General features: G+C 46.3%; 1 protein-coding gene across 1 annotated transcript in view; it reads right to left on the bottom strand.

Moving 5' to 3' along the window:
- Positions 1-4202: 4202 nt before the first annotated feature.
- The window catches only part of FBLN1 (fibulin 1), a gene marked incomplete at its 5' end in the record, with an annotated part of 51122 nt that continues 34314 nt past the window's right edge, over positions 4203-21010 (bottom strand). Inside the window, 5 exons of the mRNA XM_081331851.1 lie at positions 4203-4407; positions 8961-9092; positions 9583-9725; positions 17141-17264; positions 19171-19302. Coding sequence (XP_081187977.1) covers positions 4268-4407; positions 8961-9092; positions 9583-9725; positions 17141-17264; positions 19171-19302 — 671 coding nt within the window. The 3' untranslated portion in view covers positions 4203-4267. The remainder of the gene's footprint in view (positions 4408-8960; positions 9093-9582; positions 9726-17140; positions 17265-19170; positions 19303-21010) is intronic.

The following is a 21010-nucleotide window of genomic DNA, read 5'->3' as shown; positions in this document are numbered from 1 at the left end:
GAGGGAGGAACCCTTGCAGGGTCGAGCCGAGGAATTCGGTCAGTATCTGCTGGATAAAATTGCTCGGATCCGAAACGGCCTGGACTCCAACTGGGCTGAGTTGGAAGAACAAGGCATGGACAGTCTTGTCGACGTCATCTGGGAGGAATTTGATCCTGTGACTCCTAAGGAAGTGGACAGGATTATGAGGAGGTTGAGCTCCTCCACATGCTTACTGGACCCGTGCCCTTCCTGGCTGGCATATGCAGCTCGAGAGGGGACACGAGGCTGGTTCCTGGCGGTCATCTCCGCTTCTCTGAGGGAGGGTCACTTCCCCACCGCCTTGAAGGAGGCGGTGGTGAGGCCTCTCCTCAAGAAGCCCACCTTGGACCCATCCTCATTGAATAACTTTCGTCCAGTCTCCAATCTTCGCTTCCTTGCGAAGGTTGTTGAGAGCGTGGTGGCGCACCAACTCCCTCAGATCCTGGATGAAGCGGTTTATCTAGACCCGTACCAATCGGGCTTCAGGCCGGGCTACAGCACGGAGACGGCATTGGTCGCTCTGATAAATGATCTCTGGAGAGCCCGGGACAGGGGCCATTCCTCTGTCCTAGTCTTATTAGACCTCTCGGCGGCTTTCGATACCATCGACCATGGTATCTTGCTGCGACGCCTCAGGGGACTGGGAGTGGGAGGCACGGTTCTGCGTTGGTTCTCCTCCTTTCTCCAGGGTCGCTCGCAGTCGGTGTTGGCAGGGGGACAGAGGTCGACCCCGAGGCCTCTCGCTTGCGGAGTCCCTCAGGGGTCGGTCCTCTCGCCTCTCCTGTTCAACATCTACATGAAACCGCTGGGCGAGATCATTCGCAGCTTTGGAGTAGGGTACCATCAGTATGCTGATGACACCCAGCTTTTCATCTCAACTCCAAACAACATCAGTGATGCCCTCGACGTGATGTCTCGCTGCCTGAAAGCGGTCCGGGAATGGATGGGGAGGAACAGGCTTCAACTGAACCCGGACAAGACTGAATGGCTGTACGTACCGGCAAGCCAGGATACTCAGAACATCCCATCCCTTAACATCGGGGACAAGTTACTACCCCCTGTTGATAGGGCCCGCAACCTGGGTGTCCTCCTTGACTCGCAGCTCTCCCTGGAAGATCACATAGGAGCTGTGACCAAGGGGGCCTTCTCCCGGGTTCGACTAGTTCGCCAATTACGGCCTTATCTGGACCTGGATGCCTTACGTACAGTCACCCATGCTCTTGTGACCTCTCGCCTAGACTACTGTAACGCTCTCTACTTGGGGCTGCCCTTGAGATCCACTCGGAAGCTTCAACTGGTGCAAAGTGCAGCGGCACGGACACTCTTGGGAGCCTCCCGATACTCCCATATCACACCTCTCCTCCGTGCACTGCACTGGCTTCCAGTTGCCTTCCGTGTGAAGTTCAAGGTGCTAACAATGACTTACAAAGCCCTACATGGCATGGGTCCGGACTACCTACGGGAGCACCTTCTGCCAATGTCAGCACCCCACCGTCCTGTGCGCTCCCACAGAGAGGGCCTCCTCAGGGTGCCACCGCTCAAGGAATGTCGGCTGGTGGCCCCCAGGGGGAGGGCATTCTCAGTGGGTGCGCCAGCCCTCTGGAACAGCTTACCAACCGAAATCCGGATGGCCCCCGACCTCCGCACCTTCCGGCGCGAATTAAAAACTTATCTGTTCCAGCAGCCTGGCCTGGCCTGATAGCTCTAATCTGGGGTCCCAGCTTGTATTTTACTATTGTTTGTTTTCACTATTGTTCATTCTGTATGCCTACCTTATTCTGTACACCGCCCCGAGTCCCTCGGGAGAAGGGCGGTTTATAAAAACAAATAAATAAATAAAAATAAATAAATAAATAAAAGAGGAAAGGGAAGAAATGGCTGTAACTTGACTATGAGTAATGTTTCTATCCTCAGTCGATGCTTTCCAAGTCAAGCAGATGCACATAGTAAAATAAGCAAGCAAGCATGTAATTTGCAAGTTAGAAAACCTAATGGAATAAGCTAGGAGAAGAGATTTTCCCCTGTAAACTGGCTTTCCCCTAACTAATGTTATCCAGAGGGGTTGGTTAAACCATCCTAGAATTCCCAACCAATGACAGAAATTTAAATTTTAAATGACAGACTTTTTTTAAAATTGAAAAGCAGAAAGGATATGGATTATTTCAAAGAGTCAGCAGTGTCTAGAAGTTCAACTTAGTGTGGGTTTGCAGAAAAGGGTCTCCACGTTCAGTCTGTTAAAATGTGTTCTCTAGTTTCAGGATCCCCGAAAAACCAAATTGCCACACAGGTAGAGAAGGTAAGATCATGTTCTGCCCTATAGAGATCTTTAGATTGGGTTCATTTCCTTTGGAACACGATTTCACTGGTGGAAATCCATACAATCACATTAATGTATTCTGGGAGTTGAAGACCACATATCTTCAAGTTGCCAAAGTTGAGAAATACTGATCTAGATATCTCTTATTTGCTCTAGGTGGGAAAGGCCATAATAAACTGCTTTAAAAGAAAATGCTGCAGATTATTGTTTTTATTGTTGTAAGCAAATGGCAAATTATCAAGAGAAAAGTTAAATACATGTAAAACGTGTGTGGACAGGCATTTCAAAGACCACAGGCTCATTTTGTTGTTCAACAGACTGTAAACCTTATGGTGGAATTGTTCCAGCCTCTTTTCTATCTAGAAAACCTTAGGGACTAGGAGCAAGAGAGGCTATGAACTTTTAACCGAGACCTTTCCTCACCCTTCAAGACACGATGTGCCACTGGGATATGGGGGCAAGTCCTGAGACTTGGACTTCTGAAAAAGCTTGGAAAACAGGTATGCCGTCAACCTGAAGACAGTTACTGCTTCGTTAGGAACTGGATGAATTGAAAGGTACCCCAGTTCACATTCCCCTCTTCCTGTTTTTGTGAACCTCAGCCCTTCTCCTAGCACTTTCTCTTGACTTAGGGCCCCAATCTAACAGGAAAATTGACCCAGGCAGATTAAGAAATATCTGCAGGTCCCACATCCACACTACTAGCCATTCATCTAAAGTTACTCATTTTCCATTTGTGGAAGCTTTCTGCTTCTCTATGCTGACAAGAATCATTTGATTAAGTTGATCATCAGTGGATGCTTAAAGCCCCCAAAGAGATCTTTTACCTTTTTAATGTCAAAATATATCTGAATTAAAAATTTATGAGAAAGTGTACTATGTATCTGGTGTCTCAATATCAAATTAATAATTCGTGTGGGTCTCACATGTACAGCTGCCATATTTCGCACAGAAATAAATTTCTACTCTTAAAACTCAAACCTGCATTCATTAATTAGCTGACAGAAGAAATAGTAAGGTGTTTTATTGCAGAAAAGAAGGAAGTCATATATATGTGTGAGTTTCCAAAATGCTTTCAAAGCATTTTCCACACCTAAAATTTCAAGGGAGATTAATTTTTAAAGAGAACCAAAGCAGTCCCTTATGTGAGTTGAAGACTGTGCGTTCTCTTTGAGAACCAGACCTCCTGGGCACGAATACTAACACCACCAACAAGCCAGGATCTTATTGGATTGCGATACATACTTCAGTCTGACTGCAGCATTAGAAAGAGAGTGTGCGTTTTGTATTGTATGCTGAAGATCTTGGCATTAGAGGACTCCATTTTCCACCATACTCTTCCTTTGTTGTCCAGTGTCCCTTTAATGACCCTCTCAAAAAAAAAAGCACACAGCCACATAAAACAGGGACCTGAAATATTATTAAGCAATCCCTTGGACTTACTACTGCGGGTGACTGGAAGTAGGGGGTCCAATGCTGGTAGGGAGAAATCCTCTGAGATGGGAGTTAGTTCTGACTCCAGATGGCAAAGTGATTTTTAAAAAATTTCTACAATTTAAAAAAGAGATCATAGCCAGGTAAAAAGTTCAAGGAGGTGGAAACATCAAAGACAGCAAGATTCAGATCTGCAAAATACAGTCTCAAGCACTTAACAAAATAGCTGAGATTAAAACTCACCGAGAGGTTCAAGGCCACCAGATGCAAAATGTGGCCATACTGTATATACAACACAATGTAACTACTGTGAATTTACAGGTATTGATATCCTACTTCTATTTTAGATAGCTTGCTATTTGTCCTGCAACCAAGCTAGAAACCAGATACATCCTTGGCAAAGAAAGCTACCTGGTCCTTTTTCTCCACATGAATACAGAGCCTTTGGACAATTTGTGGTGGAGCTCCGCTCTCTTCTCTTCATTAAATAGCCCATCAGAACCAATATTCTGAAACAAAGATGTGCACGTTGACAACATTACGATGTGAGACAACCCCTCCAACAACGTAGTTCATCTCCAACTTCAGGGTGGCATAAAAAGGACCGATGATGGGCTTCACTTGTCGAACGACCCCTGGGGGTTGAGAAACAGCAACAACAGCAGCAATAATTAGCATCCACATTTTTAACCGCCGTGACACAATGAGCAATGCTTCAGTTCCTTTGGCTAGGCCACTGCTAGGCAACGGTGCTGAGAAGCTGCTGTCCCACCCTCCCTCCAGTCTTTGGTTTACGGAAGGCAAGAAACGCCTTTCCGTTTTCCACGTCGTTTGGGATCCCTGAAAGCCTTACTTCCCTCTTCTGCTACAAGGTTACAAGGGAGCGTGGGAGCCACAGCCAAGTCCCACGCTCAAAGCACAGGATTCTCTCGGTTGAGGCAGGATCCCATGTAGTGATCTGCCGAATCCTTGAGGGAAGAGAGCCGCGTTGTCCAAGGTAGCCAAAAATGAGCCCTGGACCGAGAGGCCCTTGTCAGAGGGACGCGTTTTCCTGAAAGGCACCAGCTTTTGTGAGATGCCAGAGTTTGGTTCTGCGGTGTCACCTTATATTCTAACAATAGAAAAATGGTGTCCAGGGTGGGGGCAGGGAGAAGGCATCCAGGAGGCATCCAGGCCATTGAAGTCCCATGCCAGTGTTTTCGGTTAGAGGAAGTCCTTACAACCCACCACTTGGCAGATCCTTCGGAGTGGCGCAATGGACCGAACCCTCCGGGTTCCTTATGACCCAGCACCAAAGCTCCACCAGCGGCTAGACTCCCTCCGCTTCACCTTTGGCGTCTCCTGTGGTCACGTGAAAACATTTTATGCTTTTGCCAAAAATCAGCGTTTACTTCTGGGTTTTGCCAAATCTGGCACTAAAGCAATTGGTTTGCTTAACAACTGTGGAGTTCGCTTTACGCCATGACATCCACTTTATGACAGTGATGTTCGCTTAATGACTTCTATGAAAAAGGTTATCAGATTGGGTTGATCAAATGGGTGACCCGCTTTGTGACTGTCATGATTTATGACCGTAATGGGCATGCTGCATCACAGTTGTGAATCAAGGACCACCTCCAGATCCTTTAAGCACTGGGGCCTCTCTGGGAAAGTCCAAAAAATCAAGAGGGCGGCCACATCGGTGCAATAGAGGCTCTACCTGTGTCTTATATGTGCTGCATAAAAAACCCAACAGGGTAGCGAAGACAAAACCAGAAAAGATTTAGTAGGGAGGTAGATTTTTAAAAGCCAGGAATGTGCTTTCTATTAACTTGGGGCAACTGTATCAAAGTTTTGCTTTGCAGGAATTAGTGGCGTTGCCCGCGTACAGGTGGCATTAGAGAATTAGACAGAGCTAAGGGGAATAAGCCTTCTAATAACCCAGGCTTTAATAAAACCTTTTTGTGCAGGCAGGAAACGAATTCTTCCCTGACAGCTGGTTAAAGAGAAATGGGGGGGAGGGGAAGAAGCTGAATAGCCTCATAGTGGAAAGTCTGCTAAAAGGCTTAAAGAGGACAAGCGGAGGCTTTGCTGCTGTATACCCTTCCGCCTAGATCAGCTGTGACACTTTGCAGGCGGGGATGCAGAAACAGTCCTCTTTGGCCCCCTTAGTTTGTACGCCAATTTATACACCAGGCGGCTTCGGTCAGCTCAGCTCTTGGTCCACCCATATCCCCTGACCGCAACTTCTGGGAGCCCAGAAACACGCCCAGCCTTCGTCTCGGCCCAGAGCGTCACCCCTGGCCCTGCTTTTGCAGCCTCCAGACACCCCACCCCCCCCATGCAGGACCCGAGCGAGCCTTTCCGTGGCTTCCCCCGTGGGTTTCAGAAGGCAGACAGAGCGGCATTTCTAAATTCCCACCTGGAAGAGAGGCCAGCCCTGCTCACTGACTGCCTCCTGCTGGTGGACACTTAAGGCAATAATTTTGACCCTTCAAAGTTTTTCAACTGGCCCGCTGCAAGCGGGCGGCCCCTGGCCTCAGCAGCTGCACTTTGGGTGAAGCAGGGAAAGACTCCCTCCAGTCTTCGAAGTCGGCCTTCAAGCCGCCCTGAAGGGCCCGAGGGGTAAGAAAATAGTCTTTGGGTGTAAAAGAAAATCCACTCCAAAGAGCGATCAGAAAAGGATTTGAAAAGCCTGCTTTCATAGTAGAAGCTTTCTTTACTGCTTACTTCTCTCTTTTAAGGTTGACTTTTTCTTGTTAATTCTGATTGTGAATTGCTCCATTTAATGCAGCTCACACATGTCATTTTGATATGCAGAGAGACCCTTCCTATAGACGCACACAGGGATGTTCGCAGGGGATGGTCTTCAAAAAAGGCGACATTGTGGCTGTGACAGCCTGGTTTTCATGTGCCTTGTGCATAATGGCCTCATCCTGGCCAGCACCCTGATTATTTTGTCCGCACCCAGTGGACGTGCTGGGCCTGTGTCCGGAGCTGGACTCAAGTCTGCTGGCCTGGTTCTGTGTCTTTTTTCTGCTTGGCAGATTCACTTGGGTGCAAGGCTGTCCAGGCACAGCAAAGGGGGGGGGGACTCCAATTGTACACCCACAGCTGCAGATTGACTTTTTTGACCCCCTCTACCTCCACAGGCACCCCCACCCGTGGGGAACTATATTCTACTCCACCTCAGTTTTAAACATTGTATTCCATGCAGCGGCAGAGCTTCTTGTAAAAAAAAAAAAAGACTGATTTTTGCTGGGTTGGTGTTTTCTGTCTTTTGCATTTGAAGCACACATTTGTTTCCTGGTTAAGCGGCCCAATTTTTACAGAAGTGTTTTATATATATATAAAACCGCTGGTGGAGCCTTGGGTCAGGCCAAAGCAGGAAAGAAAGAGTTAATTAGCAAAGTGCATTCACACACACACACATATATATGTGTGTGTGTGTGTGTGTGTGTGTGTTTGTATATGTCTGTATATTATAACTAATCAACCAAGAGCCCTACTCCTGCGTGATTTGCAAGCAAAGGAAGTCACATTTGATAAAAAGTGAGTAGATTTTCAAAAGTTTGAAGTGGGAAGTAAAGTTTAGCTGTCACATCAGTAGCATGGTATGTTCACCTTTGTTTCTCAACTTTAGCAATTTTAAGACGTGCGAATTTCAACTTCGTTTTCCCTGGCCAGCATCCTAGCTAGGAAATTCTGGAATTAAGTCCATGTATCTTGAAGCATGTTGGCTGGGGATTTCTGAGAGGTGAAGTCCATGTATCTTAAAATCGTCAAGGTTGAGAAACACGGGTACAATTGTCGCTAACTCTACAGGCTATAAAGAAGGCGAATTCAGCCTGTCATTGACGTGACATCCTGGAAATGTGGACAGGGGCAAGGGCATATTGTTAGAGAGGCCACAGGAGGATAGCAACGCATAAAAACATAGAAGAAGCCCCTAAATTATGCAGCCTTTCTCCTTGCCTGACTTTATAATGACCACCCTTTGGGGTTGCGTATATAGATATTGATTGTCATCCCCGATTTCATCATTTCTAGGTTAGTATCAGCATCCTTGCAGAAAATCATCTTGCAGGTCTTAAATGGCTGTTTTCCCGACAGCTCTTCTTGACGACCCAAAGCTCAGAAGCCTGCATGAACATGTTTCCCCTTTGGCACCAAGTAATCACTTCTGCTGGCAAAATTTTGAAATAAATTGGAATGAGCACAACCACAGCGCCACCTCCAGGCCAAGCTGTAGGACAGGTCCTAAAATTATGCATGGGATATGGATGGCTGTTTCCCTTGCCCAACATTTCTCAACCTTAGCAACTCTTAAGATGTGAGGAGTTCAACTTCCAGAAGCCGTGCAAGCTAGGGAATTCTGGGAGTTGAAATCAGTACATCTTGGAATTGCTAAAGTTGAGAAACACTGCATAGCCCATCACTCAGCATGTCTTATTTTTGTTTTAATTCTATAAGTAACTTCAAAATACGCTAGGACACCTAGATTCTGCACACTGCTGGTCCTACTCTCCAATCCAATGGCTGGAGGATATCACTAATTATTCTTTTATTTCTCGGGTCAGAACATTGGCCAAACCCAGCAGCCCCTTCAGAGGGAGGACGTGGTGAAGAAGAAGCCAAATTCTCTTGAACTGTTTTTTCTCTTTCTTCTGCCTTTTGTCTGATTGTCTTAGAGGTGTAACCCTCAGCCTATATGTCCCAAAGGTACTTTTTTTTTCCAAAAGACACCCGACAACTGGACAACTGGAAAAACAAAAGTCCAATTGCCTTTTGGGGGAAAAAAGCATCTTTGGGACCACTGTGGCCTGGCTGACAGAGAATCTCCATAAACCCTCAGCCTACATGCTCTTCTCAGGTATTTGGAAGGGAAACACAGCCTTTTGAGCCATGGACTCCAGTGTGGCAAATGCTTGTATTTTCAGAGCATGTGCTGGGGAAACTCTAGCATCCCCCTGAAACATCCCACCCACTGGTGACAGAGAAAAGCAATGCCTTGTGCACCTTGCACGTTTTTCACCACTATCACCTTTCCTCTTACCAGTCCCAAGAAAGAACTGAGGACCTTTCTGGGGTGAAGGGTGAAGCTGGATGGATGGGTGGGTGGATGGATGGGCAGGTGGATGCTGGAATACCGTATCGAGACCCCTAGGTTCAATGGTAAGAGCCACGGCACAAAAGAGGAATTCCTTACCCACAGTCATGCCATCTGCATAGCGCTTGATGATGTCAAAAGAATCCCGTAAATTTCCTTCAGTTATATCGAATATGATGTCAGCCTCATTGGTCGGGTATGCTGGCGTAATGGCACGAAGGAAAATAATCTCTGAGGAGAGAGCAGCAATGAGACCGGAGTTAGCTATTTAACCACTTGCCAATTGGCCCAGTTTAGTTAAGGACAATAACAGCAGACCCAGGATGGACGTTGTCACTGCTTTTGCCTGGTGGAGGAGAAGAAATGGCATTTCCTCCCTGACTAGAATATATTGGCCAATAAGGAGCCTAAAATTTCAGAACCTGGTTCTGGAACCTAATCGACAACCACGCCCAGATAAGCTGAAGGAATTTTTCATGTATCACTTTTCATCTCACTGATAGGATGGAGGTTCTCTGTAACATCATAGGACTTTATCTTGTGCCTCCTAGAGATCTTGGACTATAAAGACTTCCAGTCCTAACAAGTGTGCTCAACAGACTAGCTGGCTAGTAAGGAGTCCAAAATACCCAGAACCACCGTCACTTCCAACATCATCATCATCATCACCCCGCGAAAGGTTCCATGGGATAATTTTATGGAAAGGAAGGAATCTGATTACCTTCTGGTCTCGTAAATTCCCGGAAAGTGGGCAGAGAGATTACAGTGTGGGAAATCGTGTGAACAGGGTCTAAGACACAGTTAGCATCATTTGATCGACAGGATTTAATGCAGCGAATGGTATCTGTCTTCTCATGTCTGACTCTAATGGAAAAGGAAAGACATACAAATTAAGATCAGAAACAAATGTCCCAGGGTGTCCACGGAGCATCGTCTAAAAAGTCGAGAAAATGGTTGCGATGATGTGACCAAAGCTCCATCTCATCTTCAGAGTTACCCCCTTTTGAGCACGTCTCTTGCAAATTATTTGTATGGCAACAGTTGAAGAGTTGATCAGCAGGGAAGGTAAGCTTTTGATCCCACCGTGTTAGCGTCTTATGGAAGTGTGTTGCAGGCCCTGGAGTCTGATCTAGCTATTCTGGAAATTCGTTCATGAAATAAATCCGATCTGAAGAGAGACTAAAGTACATCCAGCTACAATTGTTTCCAACAAGGCCAGCATATCCATAAATATTTTGGAGATGCATTTAAAGTTTTTAATCACAGCAAAGTCTGGAATAAATCTACCTTATTTTTGGTTCCTGTTTTTTACACATTTTTTTACGTTATCCAATTGTCCTTGTTTAGCTACTGATCTTCACTGGTGGAAAATCCACCGCATGGCCCCTTAATGTGATGGTTTTGTATCAGTTTCCCAGGGCTGACATCCGCTCTGGTCTGGTGTGCAAATCGTGGCATACGATCGTGTCTCGGACCGAGGGCACAACGGGGGACATTCTGGGATACAACCTTTCAGCCTATACTTTCCAGGTGCCTGATACGCTGGTTTCGCTTGCTTTCTCCTTTGCAGGATACAGCAAACCAGAAAGGGGAATTTTGAGTGGGCAGGGAGAATAGCAGGAGGGGTCTGCTGTGTGCAGCTGAAAAGACTTCCAGCCTACATTTCTGATTTTTTTAAAAAAACAAACCAACTATATAACATGCTAGAACAAATCCAATTTCACAATTAAGATGGTTCATAAACTATCCCATACTGATTAATTGAATAACCTGTTAGCCGACTCATTTTCAAGCATGCCTTGCCAAAACCTGGAGCATTATTTCATTCTTTATCTATTTTACTTACTGTATATCTATAATCTTTTGTTCAAATGGGCATTTCTTTCATTCATCGGGCTAATTTGGGCCTTAGTCAATAATGTGCAAACCAGAATACTTCTCCAAAAAGTCATTTCTGCACAATGGCTATTGATTTTCTGGCCTTTTGCAATTTGACCTCCCCTAAGTCTGGAGTGCACTCACTTTCACAGTCCTTGATATTAAGTTCTACAAGCACAACAGTTCTTACTTCTGAAGAAATAAGCTTCATGTTGGCTTGTCTAGTTTTCTGTGTGTTGCCCTCTCAATATCCTCCCCCCTTGGAGAAGAGAAAGAGATGAGCCCAAAATGTTTCAGAGCTATTTGCCCAAATGGTTTGAAGAACAGTCAGAATATTGAGGTCTATGCTAGAATGTGCAATTGTTTCGATTGCTTCTTTAATTAATCAAATGTTAATCAAATGTTTAGGAAACTGATGCCCACTTTTCTTGCCTATTGTGAGCCCCACAAAGTAGATCCAAATCGGTAAGCAATTCCACAATCATTTTCATGGAAATTGTCTATAGTCTCTTGCAAGTGGTAATTGTGTGTTGGAATGTAATCTGGATTCCCAGGAGAGATGCACTGCATTCCACAGGGCAAAGAGGCAGTGAAGTATGGAGTGTTTGGTTGGGAGAAAGAGAAGGCTCCTCCCTGGCAATTCCCAGAGTGTATCTACAGTGATGCCAATACTTGCTTTAGTTTGGCAAGATTTCTGTCTATAGGTGAGGGACAATAAAGGAAACTACTCAGAAGTAGTTCCACGTGTCTTTCTTGGTTCTTGGGTGGCTTGACAGATTGTGCTGTACCTCCTCCGTGTATCTACTCCAAGATACCAACAAAGAGTCCCTATTTTCAATATTTCTAATGGTCACCTGGATATTTGCAGCCCACGTATAAATGCTTCTATGAATCCTCACTCAGGTGCAAGCACGGCTGACTGCAAGTTTCTTCCAATTGGAACCACCCATTTGAGCAAGAGTTGGAAGGATCAACAATTAAGTCCTCAGTCCCAGACCCAACAGCTGATCTTGGCTGATCTCCAAAGCCAGGCAGGATCGGTTTAGTTCTCAGATGATGAACCGAGAGAAAATCTGAAGACTGGGAAGGCCAGAAGTATTACGGAAGGCGGCAAGAGCAAGCCAACTCTTTCAGTTGCGCTGATGCCAGAATCCAAGTAGTAACAGCCTGAATCATACAACCTCCTGGTCTCTGTTGATGTTCTTCAGCCACCGTGTGCTGATGAACTGGATTTGGAAAAAGTGCCATCTTGCTGCAGAGGCAATTTGTGGACCTTTAATCTCACTGATCCAAGCTTGACTCCTGGAAGTAGCAAAAGGCTAGAGTCTAATCCAGTGTTTCTCAACCTTGATAGCTTTAAGATGCGTGGACTTCAACTCCCAGCATTCTCCAGCCAGCCACCTTAAAGTTGTCGAGGTTGAGAAACACTAGTATTATCCCTGGAAAAGTTTGAGAAGCGTTCTTACCTGTAAGAGGTCATACTGAAGCTGCTGGGCAGTTTGATTTAATGAACACATACTATTTAGCAGGAATGGAATAACACAAAACTTCAGCCCAAAGCTTTGCCAGATAATCTGAGGTAACCTCCAAATATATATATATTAATTTATAATATATATAATTAGTTTTTATACGTTAGGAATAAGGTGGGGTCGGGGTTAGGGTTGGGATTTGGGTTAGGATTAGTGTTGGGGTTTTTCCAAATAACATTTTCAATATTTAGTAAACAGCATAATGTCTGGGTTCATGTGTTTAACAAACAATAATAGATATAGTTAATTATGGGTAACCTCCAAATTCTTAAGCATCTCCTGATTTCTGCATTAACAATTTGATCCCAGGGGAGATTTTAAAGAAGTAAAGATATTGGCTGCAATCCCACAACTGAAGTTGCACAACTTTTGAGATACAAATTAAACAGGGTCAGGGTCAGTCTTGATCTTGATCTATCATCTTGATCTCCTATCCACCCACAAATTCCTGGACAATGAGATATCCAAGCTAGCCAAGTTCAAATTACGGAATTCCAATCAAATAATCATCTTAAAAATTACGTGCAAATTGTCTTTGGGCAAAATATAATGCGGTTTATGATGGTTTTTATTTTAAAGTTACAATTTTATTTTGGTTTTTATTTTTTGATCCCTTCCACTCAGGCATTTGGTAAGGCTGAAGTGCATCCCATCTTATTATTGTTTTTAATTATTTTATTAATCTGTGATTACAGGTAATCCTCCACTTGTGACCACAGTTGGCGCCTGAATTTCTGTTGGTAAGCAAGATGGATGTTAAGTGAATTGTGTCCAATTTTATGACCTCGACTGCCGTTAAGCGAATCATTGCCGTTATTAAGTGAATCACATAGTCACAAAGTGAATCCGGCTTCCGCCACTGACTTTGTGGGAAGCTGGCTGGGAAGGGCACAGCTGGCGATCACGTTGCCCCAGCACGCAGCAACCCTCACAAAACAGGTGCCAGTTGCCAAGGGCCCAAATTCTGCTCACGTCCCATGCCACTCCTTTCCAGGTGACCCTAACTTTGAAGGGCTGCTCGATGAACGGCTGTGGCTGGGGGGCTCCCCAGAAACCCCCGGCCAGCCAACAGGGTCTGGGCCTTGCTCAGCAGCCACCGGCAGAAAGGACCGAAGCGGGAAAGCCGAACGCCTCTTCTTGGGCTGAGGCTGCCATCCTGGCCTTTTTGGACCTGGAGACCCGGCTGGTTGAAAGAGGCCTTGGTGGATTCATATGCAGAACTTCCCGGAGGGAGAAAGGAAGGCAAGGCCACATTAAGGAGCGTAAAAGGAAGAAAACACGGATCAGGCCGAATGAAACAAAAGGCAAAGGCGGCATGCGGGAATGGAGAGCCATCCGAACTTTATTACAAGATGCTAAAAAAAAAAAATAGCAACCGCCGAGGCCCAGGCCAAGTCAGCATGCGAGGGGTCAAAGTTGGGTGGTGACAAAGATCCACAGCTGAGCCAGGGAGGTGCTGACCCATCCGTGGCGGGAGAGCTGCATCTGAATCACCAGGAGGAGGTCTCGGGGCTCTGGGATGGCTCGCTGCAAGGACACGACGCCCCTGTGGCCGTCCACCTTCCTCACTGCGAAAAAGCCCTCCTCGTTCCCGCTCAGGATGGCGAACTGAAGGTGATCCCCAGAAACGACACTGGATGGGCCCATGCGGAAAATGTCAAGGGGGGCCTGGAGGCTGGTGGGGAAAGAGAGGTGGTAGGAAGTGATTCTCAAGGGCAGCTGCTGGCATTGCTTCCTGTCGGGGCAGGGCAGGCGCTCGCAACGGCTGCAAGACAAGGGGAGGAGGGGGAGAAGAAGGGGAGGGGGTTAGCAACCGTTCGGTCGGCAGGAGAAGAGCTGCAGGGCCAAGGGGGTGCTGGATTCCCACATCCCCGAGGCCTGCAGCAGAGCAGGCAAAGGTCCTGACCCGTGCATTTCATGCAGGAGGGACTAGCTTCAAACTGGGGCTTAAGAGCAGCCCAAAAAGCCATGCAGGCCACCAGGTCCCCGAGCATCTGGCTAGTCTTGAAAATCCTCAAGCATGCTCAGTTCGTCTGGCCTGGGAAGCTGATTGGGGGCAGTGCTGGGCTGGGAGACTCCCAGAGCAGAAAGCTCAGCTGGCAAAAGTTGCAAAAAATCCCACAGAAATTGAGGGCAAACAGCTTCCCTCTTGCAGCCAGGGAAAACTCCATCCGTGCATCCATAATGACCACTGGAACTCGGCTCACTTTGAGGGATGCTGAGCCTTTAGGCCCAGCTTATCTGGCTTCAGTGTGGCTAGGAAGTGAATAGGAGACCGCCTGGAATGTAGACTTTGTCCTTTAGAACAGGGGTCCCCAACCTCCAGTCCGTGGATTGGTATAGGGCCAAGGCATGCCAGCAACCGGTCCACACAAACAAGCGAAGCCCCATCCGTGGGATGCGGGCAGCACACAAAACCACACACACCCTACGGTCCGTGGAAAAACCTTTCTCCACGGAACCGGTCCCTGGTGCCCAAAAGGTTGAGGGGGGCTCTGCTTTAGAACAATTTTTCTCGGCCTCAAGAACTTTAAACGGAGGGGGGGGACTTGAACTTACTGGGTGGGAAATTCTGGGAGTTTAAAGTTCTTGAGGTTGAGAAATTGCTCTGGGCAGTATCTCCTGGGGTAGATTGTTCCAAGCCCACGTTCCATTTTTTCTTTTCTTCCCTCTGATAAAGAGAAACTAATTTGTGCTTTTCAGGTTTTGCCCTCTATTTTTGTTTCTAAATGCTCTTAGCTGCCTCTAAAACTTGTCAGACTAGAAAGAAGTTAAATTAGTTAAAAAAACAAACAATCACGTAAGCTTGCATTTACAGTCTACAATAGGAAAAGCATATACACTCGATTGTTTCAGGATAACGGTTCTCTTCTAAGGGCCCAGCTAGGTGGCCACACGGGGATCACCTTGGCTGATTTTGAAAAGTTGAGCAGAATTAGTATTTGGATGGGAGACCACATGGAAATCTCATGATCATAAGCTATGTCTCCTGGGGTGGGAGTCAAAAATTCTAGTTGGTTACAATAGTTGTGTACACAAAAAGAGATGGGGCTCAGATTGCACATTGCCACCATTTGTCTTTTTTGACCCTCTCCCTGCAGTCACTCTAAAACATTCACCCTGCCTTTTGGGGACCTTTATTTATAATATCTAGAGACCGAACTGTTTTTCTGGCCCCCAAGGACACTTCTAGGATTCTCATGTTAATTTCTAAAGTACAAAAATTCAAACAGATACTTTTTTGCAGCCCGCCCCCCCAGTACATGATTTTAGACTCAAAGGGAAAATTTTAAAAAGAGCAAAACTGCTTTTTGAAATACGTGGCTAGACTCAGAGATGCTGGCGGCAGTCATCCATGTCCTGATTGGACTGTTTGATACTCTGCAATCGGCATCACAGCAGGATTATTTCCCTGCCCAGAACCACCTGCAAGTTCTACAGGCCTTGGGGGACCAAAAGTCAGGAGTCCTGTGTTCCTATGGCTACCAGCAATTAGCATCAAAAGCTTTAACTCCAATTGGAGTCAAAATCTGCATTATCCTGACGGAATGTGTGCATGGGGAGGGGGGCTTTGAGTGCCATGCCACGCCCACCCTCCTCCCCATGGGCATCCCCAGAAAGAGGTCGGCATCCATGGAGAAGCTTATACTGAACCGGGGAGCCAAACAAGCAGAACCCCCCCTTCGTGGAAGCTGCCCACCCGGATGGTTCTCCTTGCCACAGAGCAACAGAGGAAATCTGACAGTCTGAAAGAGCAAAAATTGGAGCACGTTTCCAAAAGTACTTTTATGCAACTCCTCAGCAATTACCGTATATTAACCAACCACTGAGCTCAAAAAACAAGTGCTCAAGGGTGGAAAGTTTGATTATTTTAGCTGAAAGTAGCCATTCTCCCCCCAAGAATCAGTATTCCTGGTTTGCCGTTGAGACTCAGAAGGTATGAATATTTGTGTTTCACAAAATTCTCACACTCATTTCTGAACCAAATAAATTCCTAGATGAAAGGCCACCGTACAAGCAATAGATATACACATATAATGTATAATTCTTCTAGGGGTAAGGAGGAGACATTATTTTAAAGGATTTATTTTGCCTTTACATTGCTAACACCAGCTTCTTTGTAACTGGCAAGTTGCCTTTGTTATTTATAATCTGTAAAATATTGGCTGACAGAGCTGCCATCTTCATTCCTGGTTAAAGCCACTGGACTAGGCACTGGGAAAGCAGGGATTCTAGTCCTGCCTTAGGCACCAAGCCGGCTGGGGGACCTCGGGCCAGTCCCTCTCTCTCAGTCCTGAGAAGGAGAAGACCGGACAAACCTCTTCCGAAAATTGCCCCAAGAAAACTGCAGGGACTAGTCCAAGCAATTGCCAGAAGTCAAGACCAACTCAAAGAAACACACACATCTGACCAGCATAGTCTGGCTTTAGGAAAGTTAATCTGGTCTGGTTCAGAGCTGAATGGGAGACCACCAGAAACCCCCCAAACTGTAGGAAATCAAAAAGATCCCTAACAGTAGGGGGGAAATACCCTTCCGGATAAGCCAGCTGAACCATCCCCAGGACAGAATCCCTGGCTAGCTGGAGAGTTCTTGGAGCTGAAGTCCACCATCTTAAAACTGCCGGAGTTAAGAAACGCTGCTCTACGTCTTGGCCATACTTCTCGTCATCCTTCTGTTCTGTGGTCCACGGTGACCACCGCAGCCTAACGTTTCAGCATCCAGTCTCAATTTTTACCAGGCTGCTCCAAGAACTGAGCAAACAGGTAAAGAATGAGAAAGATCACTTGGAGGGGAAGTTTCTGGCCGGCTTCGGTGGTGGCCCTCGGCCTCTAACTCCTGAAGGGAATTTGGGGAGGGGGGGCACTTACGTGTCTCCAGATTTGCGATAGTTCTCCGGGCATTGCAGAGAAAGGCAACGAAACCCTCCCTGAATATTAAAGCAGGTCTGGTTGTGTGAACAGGTATGAGTTTCAGTAAGACATTCGTCAATATCTAGGAAGGGGAGAAAGAGCAGGAAAGAGACGTTAAGTGGGATGCTCCAGCAAGAAACAGTTGTTTTCAGAGGACCGAAGTGTGGTTGGGGGCTCCAGTTACACTCGTGTTCGCAGGGTTGCAGGTTCTCCTGTGGCAAAACTGCTCCATCCCCCCTCGCTTGGGAGACTGAGGGACCAAGTGAACTTTAATCCGAACAGCTTGGCAGACCCGTTGAACAGAACTATTTGAGCTGCTTTTTCATACCTGTTTCTTGCTTGGTACAGGTAATCCTCACTTAGTGACCATTAAACAAAATGGTTGCTAAGTGAAACCACAATTGTACTTATCATCTCACTTTAGCTTTCCTTTGCTTTACAGACCTGCAAAACCTGTAAACGTGAGGATTGGTTGTAAGTTCTTTTTTGTCACTGTCATAATTGCAAACGGTCACTAACCAAGAAGCAGAAGGTTTGTAATTCTACTGTCTCATTTATAATATTGTAATTTCCATTTTTTTTGGTAATAAGACACTATAACTAACAAGCTTGTAGGAATGAAGAATATATACAGCTCAGGGCTGGGCTGCTGCTCTCCTCTAAGGTTGGCTGTTCTTGTGGATGTTTCATTATTTTCTTTAGGAAAAAAATCATCAGGAACATCAAATGCAAAATGCCGTGGAAAATGAATCCGAGTTTTATGTGCCGGTCTGGAGGAGCACACTCTGAAAGTCAGCTGATAAATTTCTGTGTTTTGCTTTCTATTGTGTCTTGTTTGCTTTTTCTTATTATTTCCTTTCTTATTTTCTCTTCCCGTGGAATTTTATTGGGGTCTTATTTTCTCATTTTTGTTTTCTAGTTCTATATTATTATTTGGAGGGCAGGAAATCTACCCAACAGCATTTTTAAATGCAGTCAGCAGAGAGCGCTGTGGCACAGATTCCTTTCTACTGGTGGAACAAGGGGTGTGTATGTGTGTGTCAATCCCTGGCATTTTGCAACCAAGGAAAAAGCAAATGGTGCTTCTTTGGTGCCCCAGAAGGGGGTGGGTGGAGAAAAGTGCAGCAAAAGCCCCCTCCTCAATCTTTTGTAAAGGAAGCTAGGAAAAGCCTCTTGACTCAGTTACGCTGCAGTGATGGTGCAACCTTATTGATTATATAAAAATAAATGCTTCCCCAATGTAAGCATGTTATTTGTTTACAGATTATATACAATTCTCCTTTGTTACATTTTAAGACGTACCCTATCAAATAGAAATGTTTAAAGGATGCAATAAATGAAATAAATGAATATACTGAAATGGTATCTCCTGCTCTTGCAGGGGGTTGGACTAGATGGCCTCCAAGGTCCCTCCCAACTTTGTTATTCTGTTATTCTATTGCATATAGCTTAAGATTTTCCTCTTCCACATGGCTGGATTGATGATCATCTGCGTCCCATTCTGAGATGAAGTTTTTAAAACGTTTTTCCAAAGGGGCAGGCGCGAGAGCGCTTGGCAGGGAGAGGGCAGCAAAGGGAAGGTGGGGAGGACCAGCTCCTCTCGAGGGAACCGCCCAGGTTCAGGGACAGGAGCCCCCCCCTCCCCAGAGAGGGAAGAACAAGCGCTGGGGAAACGAAAGGGAGGGGTGCGAAAGCAAGGGGGAAATGCAAAGGGGGAAGAAGATGGTGCAACCAAGGCTGCAGAGCTCCCTCTAGACTGGCCCGGCCACCGCAGGCCAGGGGGGTGGGAGTCCAGGTTTGGGACCCGCATAAAGAGCCACTGCTGTGTTCCTCCATCTTGGTGGCTACAAACTAAAAATTCTGGTAGTGATGGAAGCTGGGGATGCCTGTCCATCTGCAGGAGAGTCAGAAATGGCCAGTCAGTCCCGACTCAAACAGGATTGGCTTTTATTAAAGCTGTTCCCGCAGCCCGGATTTCTGAGACTCACCCTGACAGTTCCGTGCATTGGGGGCCAACTTGTAACCCGAAGGGGGGCAGGTACACTGAAAGCTGCCCGCCACATTGATGCACCGATAAGCACAGATGTGTCCCCCGGTGGGTAAAGCACATTCATCAATATCTGAAAATCAAGGCAAGAAGGAAGTCTTAGTGATAGATCCCAATGGTGGGTCTCAAGCCACCCAATACTAGAGGCCCTTACATCCAGAATAAATAACCCAAGTCCATTTCCCCCATTCTGGCATCCTCCAATTATTTGAATCACAGTTCCTAAAATTTTATTCTCCTGGAAACCAGGTTAGGGAGAAAGCAGACCAGGAACACAAACCACACTGGGTGATATCCACCTTGAAAATCTCTAAACATCCTACTTCACCCAGTTCCAGAACCCCTTGGGCTGGGCTTAGCTAGCGTAACAAGGCCCCTTAAGGGTTGGGTAGTCACAGCGTTTTTATGTATTTATCTATTTTGTGGGTTTCGTGCTTGTGCGAGCGAAGCGTGATCGGAGCTGTCGTCTCTCTATAAATACTGGTGGGGATGTGTGGGGTGCTGGCTTTGTTGCCATAAGCGGACTGGTTGGCTGTGATGTTACATCATGATTGGTTGATGGGGTTATTGTTAGGGGATTAGTTGGCTGATCTGTAACATCCTGTGTGGCTGAGGTGCTGGCTGTGTGCTCATTAGTCCTTTGTGTTGTAACGACCTGGGTAATGGGCTGTGTGATGACATCCTGAGCTCTATTGTAGTGATTTCCTGAGTTCTGTGTTGAAATATCCTGGGTGGTTTGCTGTGTTGTGGTATTCCGGGTTTTAGCATTGTAACCTCCTGAATTCTGTGATGTAATGTCCCGAGCAGAAGGCTGTGGTGTAACATCTCGGGCTTTGGTTTGGCTTCGGGTTTGCGGTCTGGTCCTGTGTTCATGGCGTATGTCAGTTTGCTTTGTGTGGGGGTCGGGGTGGTTGCAGCAGCTGGAGATGCCGCCGAGGTTTGGCTTCTGGATGGTGGTTGCATTTCGTCTATGGGGTGGGTTTGGGTTTGAGTCTGGTGAGGGTGATTGGTGGTGGTGTCCCGTGTTGTTGTGGGTCCGGTGTCGGTTTTCGTGGCTGGGACTCGTTTGTTTACCAGATGTCTGGTAGGCGGGAGGTATCATGTTTATTCATGTTGTGGGGGTGTTTCTCTATTTCGATGGCTTCCATAATTATTCTCTTGTTGCAGTGTTCAGTTTTGGAGATTAATCACTACAATAGAGCTCAGGATGTCATCACACAGCCCATTACCCAGGTCGTTACAACACAAAGGACTAATGAGCACACAGCCAGCACCTCAGCCACACAGGATGTTACAAATCAGCCAACTAATCCCCTAACAATAACCTCATCAACCTATCATGATGTAACATCACAGCCAACCAATCCGCTTACAGCAACAAAGCCAGCACCGCACACATCCCCACCAGTATTTATAGAGAGACAGCAGCTTCGATCACGCTTCGCTCGCACAAGCACGAAACCGAAGACACCAGCCTGAAGATGACGAGTGGGACCTCGTCAAAACATCGCCAAGACACCCTCAATCCTACACGGGAAAAGACCCGAATACGCCAAGACCTACATACCTATACCCGTGAAAATCTACGAATATATATATATATATAATATATATAAAAGTTAAAGATAAAGGTTCTCCCGCACATGTGTGCTAGTCGTTTCCGACTCTAGGGGCCGGTGCTCATGTCTGTTTCAAAGCCGAAGAGCCAGCGCTTGTCCGAGGACGTCTCCTGGTCATGTGGCCGGCATGACTAGACACCAAAGGCGCACGGAACGCTGTTA

This window comes from Vipera berus (assembly GCF_964194415.1).
Source record: "Vipera berus genome assembly, chromosome: 6".
Taxonomy (NCBI): domain Eukaryota; kingdom Metazoa; phylum Chordata; class Lepidosauria; order Squamata; family Viperidae; genus Vipera; species Vipera berus.
The sequence above is the reverse complement of the archived record's forward strand: the minus strand, read 5'-3'. Positions and strand labels throughout refer to the sequence as shown.